Source organism: Herpailurus yagouaroundi, unplaced genomic scaffold (assembly GCF_014898765.1).
Source record: "Herpailurus yagouaroundi ecotype Mexico unplaced genomic scaffold, PumYag 557, whole genome shotgun sequence".
Lineage (NCBI taxonomy): Eukaryota > Metazoa > Chordata > Mammalia > Carnivora > Felidae > Herpailurus > Herpailurus yagouaroundi.
This window is the reverse complement of record NW_024412774.1, coordinates 2,954,694-2,960,262: the sequence shown is the minus strand read 5'-3', so window position 1 is coordinate 2,960,262 and position 5,569 is coordinate 2,954,694. Positions and strand designations below refer to the sequence as shown.

At 65.3% G+C, this 5,569-nt stretch overlaps 2 protein-coding genes across 2 annotated transcripts in view; both read right to left on the bottom strand.

The window, feature by feature from the left end:
• Positions 1-2,682, bottom strand: part of SHISA7 (shisa family member 7) — an 18,322-nt gene extending 15,640 nt beyond the window's left edge. The window contains exon 1 of the mRNA XM_040465325.1: positions 2,318-2,682. Coding sequence (XP_040321259.1) covers positions 2,318-2,665 — 348 coding nt within the window. The 5' untranslated portion in view covers positions 2,666-2,682. The remainder of the gene's footprint in view (positions 1-2,317) is intronic.
• ISOC2 (isochorismatase domain containing 2) overlaps positions 2,659-5,569 on the bottom strand; it is an 11,305-nt gene continuing 8,394 nt past the window's right edge. The window contains exons 3-6 of the mRNA XM_040465198.1: positions 5,145-5,399; positions 4,797-4,867; positions 4,545-4,662; positions 2,659-3,053 (exon numbers count right to left, since the gene is read on the bottom strand). Coding sequence (XP_040321132.1) covers positions 2,973-3,053; positions 4,545-4,662; positions 4,797-4,867; positions 5,145-5,399 — 525 coding nt within the window. The 3' untranslated portion in view covers positions 2,659-2,972. The remainder of the gene's footprint in view (positions 3,054-4,544; positions 4,663-4,796; positions 4,868-5,144; positions 5,400-5,569) is intronic.

The window sequence follows — 5,569 nt, the reverse complement described above, 5'->3', positions numbered from 1 at the left end:
GGACACACAACCGTTCCACCCACAGGACACAATCTCAGACGTTGTGACACCCTGGGACCACACATAGCTCCCAATACAGCCAGAGACCTGCCCCAACCAGCTCTACATGGACACACGACCATACACATCACAGCCCACAGTCATGCCACCTCATGGGTGCGCGCACACACACACACACACACGTGCACACACACCCTCACCGCGGGGGGGTCTGGAGGCAGGCGCGTGCCACCTCCCCCCCCCCCCCACAGCCCTTCTCGCACCCCTTACACACACAGGCACTTTCCTCCCCCCACAGCTGAAGAGAAAAGGGGCCCTCACCCCAATCTCTTCCCTCCCTGCACCCCAGTCTCCTCCCTCTCTGCCCCATGCATGCTCAGCGGCTCAGGGCCAGAGGTCTGGCTGTGTCCCTTCCCCAGCCCCCCCTCCCCCCACCTAGGACCCGAGAGACATGCAGACAGAGATCTGGGGAGCCAACTTGAGGAGGGTTTCCAGAGGAGGCTCCTGGGACCCTCACAGCACTGTGCCCCACACTCCACACCCTGCTCCTGTGCCCTCTCCAGATTCTGCCAGCTGGGGTGGGGGCCAGGTGAGTCGCCTTCTGAGATGTGTGGCAGCAGAGAGAGGTGGAGCAGGACAAGGAGAGAGACTTGGGGGTTTGGGGGGAGACTCGGAGAGAGGAGGAGAAAGACCCAGGGAGAGGGACACAGAGATGTGAGAACAGGGGGAGACCCTGGGAGGACAGAGACCCAGAGTGGGGGGGGGGCAGTGAGGGGGAAGACAGATACTCACAGGAGGGGCAAAGAGTCAGAGAAGTGGGGTTCTGAGATCAACAAACCGAGAGAGAGAGAGAGAGAGATAGAGAGAGAGAGAGAGAGAGACGCTGGGGGCACGCAGGGTCCGGGGGGCATGATATTCCCCTAGGAATATCTGGGATTGAGGTGAGGGGTCCATCTGGGGTAGGGATGTGGAAAGCAGGCGAGGGGAGAGGGTGTGGGTTCAAGTCCAGGTGCTCGGGCTGGGGGAGCAGAGCGGAGGGGGAAGGGGAGGGGTCCGGATGGGGGGCGGGGATCGCAGTCCTGGGCGCCCAGGCGGAGAGGACTCAGAGACAAGGACCCTCCCTGGGCACGCTCCCGGCGGCCGGCCCGTCCCTACACCTTCCTGTCTCTGGCACCTCTCTGACTCCGCATCTCCGCTGTCCACCCTTCTCCCGGACCCCGCCTCCCACCGGCCCGCCGGCGGCCTCTCCTCTCCAGCCGGATCTGCCCTGGGCCATGGTCCTCTTAGCCTGTGTCTCTCTCTCCAGGTCTCATCGCTTCTCTGTGTCCCGAGTCTCTGTCACACGTTCGTTTCCCGCCCCCCCCCCCCCGCCCGGGGGGGGGCCGGGGGGGGGGGGGGGGTTCGGGGCCGTGTGCCATCGTGTCTGTCTCTCTCCGGCCTGTCTCTGTGTCCCCCCCCCCCCCATCCCCATGTCTCTCTGCCTCTCTGCCTCTGTCTCTGTCTCTATGTCTCTTCCCCAGTTTTGCTTTCTACAGATCTCTGTCCCTCTGGGTGTCTCTGTGTCCCCTACCCTCACCCCACCCCGGTCCCCCTACTCTCACTCAGGCCCAGGTTGGAGGGGCGGGGTGGGGGGGCGCTGCAGCGGGAGCTGTGTGTTCCCAGCGCAAAATAGACTCCTGTTGCCATGGCGACGCGAGCGCGGCCTCCGAGACGCGAGGCATCAGGCTGGGGGGTGAGGAGGGGGGACACCTGGATCCGGAAGGCGGGGGCCGGGGGCGCCTGGAGGAGCGGGGAGGAGGGGACTCCTCGGTCCCCGGGGAGAGGGGGTGCTGGGCGCTCTGACGCCGGGTTCCGCGGACGGGGCCTTCTGGGAGGGGTCTGGGATTCCAGGATTGGCGGGGGTGGGGGTGGGGGCGGACTCTGATTCCCCGGTGGGGGCGGGCTGGTGAGGGCTCCGACTCCTGGGTCTCTGGGGGATTCAGAGGTTGCCTTCTTAGGTCCCCGAGGTTGGAGGTGGGGGCTGGGGGCCAAGGGCTGAGAATCTCAAGGGGTTGGGGAGCCTTGACAGGGGGGCCTCGACTGGGGGCTCCGCGGAGTCCCGACTCCCAGATCTCCACGGGGGCTGCAGAATTCTGGGAGCCCCCATGTGGATCCCCAGACTCCTGCGTCTTAGGGGAGCAGGAAGCACTCAGAGGAAGCGGTCTGTCCTTCCCAGCCATTCATCCACTCACCCGCATACCTGCCTCTTCCTTCCTCCCCGTCCCCGTGTCCCCGTGCCTCAGTTTCCCCCTCCGCACCGGGGTGCGGCCGCGCTCACCTCACTTTCCGGAGTCGGGACCCTTGGGGAGTCGGGGGCGGCGGCGGGCGGCGGCGTGGGGGGCCGGCCGGGGAGGCAGAGCGAGCGCGTGTCTGCGAGCCAACCGGCTGGGCGTGTGCGCGCCGGTGGGGGGCGGCCGGCAGCGTGCGGGGCGGGCGACCCGGCCGGCAGCTCCTGTCCGCGCAGATGTGGCTGGGCCAGCCTCGCCTTTGCCTCGCGCCGGCTGGGAGCAGGGGAGAGGCACCTCCCCCTCCCCACCTGCTGGGACCCCTCTTCCCCCCACCCGCAGCCCCCACCCGCCCCCGGGATACCCCCCAAATCCAAGAATGGTTCGGCCCACAGCCACATCAATGTTTATTCGGCAAGTCCGGGTCCCACAGCCTGTGACACTCCCTCCCCCTCCCCTTCCCGCCTCTTGAAGTGGCCCGGGGCCGAGCCCCGCCCCCAGCTCTGCTCAGCCAACTGCCGCCCAGCTTCCACGAGTCTCATTTGCATTTCCGGGAGCTCTGGCCCAATGGCAAGGTAGCTCTCCACCTCCCCTCCCGAGGGGGTGGCTCTCCCGGTGGACTGCACCACTGTTGGGATTCCAAGGATGGGGGCAAAGTGATTCCACTGAGGTCCAGATGACAGGAGGGTGGTCTTCGGGGTGAGGAGTTCAGCGGAAGAGGGGGTTCTGGCCTTGGAAGAGGCCCAGCAGCCCGCTGTCTGGCGCGGGCTCCTTGATGATCTTCTGGATCTGTAGGGGGAAGAGGAGGGTTCAGGGAGTCGAGTCAAGAGTCCCCATGTCTGTGACAATCTGGAAGGGCACTTCTTCATTTTCATCCGCCTTGCCCTCTCGGCAGCGACAGGCCAAACCAACCACTCCCTCTTCTCAAGACTTTTCCTCGGGCCTCCCTTCCACCATAGCCGCCTGGGTTATGATCACCTGCCATCTTGGTCCACTTGTCTGGCTTGCTGCCAGTAGGCTCTGTCCTGGAGCTTCTGGTCTACACCCTGCTCCTGTCTCACCTCCCCCATCCCTCAGCTCCCAAATCCGGCCCACGCCTTGCCCCTCAACTCCAGACTCTGATCCAAGTGCCTCTTACACAACAGTGTTCCCCCAACCAGTAGACCACAGGAGCATAGATGCTCAACCCGCCTCTCTGGGGCTGCCTTCTCTCAAAGCCCCACATTGCACCCATCAGCAAGCCCCACCCTGCTTGCCTCCAGAAATATAAGCACAATCTGCATCCCCACTGCCTCCACTCTGGTCTCCCGCCCACATCCATGGGCCACCCGGGACCAACCTGCAGATCTGACTCTGGCCAGCTCCCTTGTGCAAACCCCTCCACTCCGGGAAGACACGGATCTGGCTCCTCTCTGCCTCCTCCCCTGTCACGCTCACCGAGCACTCGGCATGGCCCACTCCGGTTCTTTGAATAGGGCGAGTTCCGGTCCACCTGCAGCCCTTCGCCTCAGCTGCTCCTTTGGCCAGGAACACTTTCTGGACAGCCGCTGCCCCTCCCACTGCAGGCCTCCGCTTAAGGGCCATCCCTGCTGTGAGCCCCATCCTCTCTCTCACACACTCTGAACACTCCCTTCCAGCGCCTGACCACAACGTGGAACCGAATACACCCTGGCTTTGGCTGCTGCCCCAGGACCTGCCCCATTGGTTGGCCCATAGTAGGTGCTTAACAAATAACTCAACAGAGCTGGCCTGAGAGGAGGCACAAGGGCGGACCTCAGAGGGCTGGGGCATGTCCCTTCATCCTAAGGGCCAGCAGTGTGACTCAGCTGGGGCTACCTAGTGAGACCCGGGCACTAGCAAGGCCACCTGGTGGTGGTGGCTGCGGGGGACGCAACTGAGGGCCAGGGACGGGAGGAAGGGACGGAGGTGGGGGTCAGGGGCTCCCACGCAGGGCTTCTGACGGACTGTTTGCTCCTGTCTGCCTCCCACCCTCACTTCACTCTAAACCCACCTTTCACCAGGAGGCCTCCCACACCACCCACACAACCCCTCCTCTGCACCCCAACACTCCCAGCCCCTCCCCTGCGTTCTGGCTCTCTCCCCCGCCCTCATGGCCACCGACAGCTTCCCTTGCCCTTCACGGTGTTGACGGGACTTAGAACTCGGCCGCCAGGAGGCAGCAGCCTGCTGTGCTCCCAGATGTAGGCTGTCAACCACCACGTGGCGGGAGCTGAGAAGGGAGACCAGGGAGGGTGGGGGGGGAGGGTGCGGGGCCAGTACCTCCTTAAACTGGGGGTGGGCGGCGTCACCCACAAGCTGCAGAATGAGCCCCTCACTGGTGGAGAGGAAGGCGCCGCTCTGCCGCATCCGGGCCAGTGCCACCAGCCTGTCCACCTGGCTGCGCGGGAGACGGAGGTTGTTGGTGCCTCGGCCCGCACGCCCAGACGCCCGGCAAGGTTGGCAGGGATCCCACTCCTCCTAGACACCCCACCTGGGCCCACGTGCACCCACCCCTCAGCAGGACCCCCTCACCTGCGGGAGGAGCAGGCATCCACCACCACATGGACCTGCAGCCCCCGGTCCAGGAGGTCCAAGGTCGTGTTCTGGGGGCGAGACATGTCAAGGGCAACCTCAACCCCAGACAAGAACAGGGGCCTGGGGAGGGGGACGGGGATGAGGGAGCCTCAGATCAGGGCAGGGGGCCCCCATGTTACAGCAGGGTCCTAGGGCCCCACGGGAGCACGAGGTAGAGAGGGGTCCTGGGAGGGATGAAGGTCCCAGGTCAGGAAGGGGGTCCTGCCAGGAGGACAGAGGATTCGGGGTCAGGGAAGGGTATCCTTTTGAGGATGGAGGTTCCCAGGGGTTAGCTGGGGGTCTCACCAAGATGCACGCCTGGGTCTCAATGCCACAGAGGAGCACGGAGCGCAGCTGGGGCCGCGTGTCTAGCTCCTGTTGCACCGCGGGCACCATGCTGAAGCAAGTTTTGGCCAGTGGCCGCAGGCCTTCAGCACCCAGCTCGGGCACCGTGGGGCCCAGGCCTTCTGGGTACTGCTCCGTCAGCACAGCCGGTACCTCCAGCAGCCTGGCCACCTGCGCTAGGGAGGGGAAACAAAGGCCTGAGCCCGAGGGAGGGGCCTGTGGGGGCAGGACTTCTGGGTCTGAGGGAGGAGGGGCTGGGGGCCTGGACTCCTGGGTCTGAGGGAGGAGGGGGCTGGGGTTCAGGACTTCTGGGTCTGAGGGAGGAAGGACTGGGGGCCAGGACTCCTGGGTCTGAGGGAGGAGGGGCTGGGGGTCTGGACTCCTGG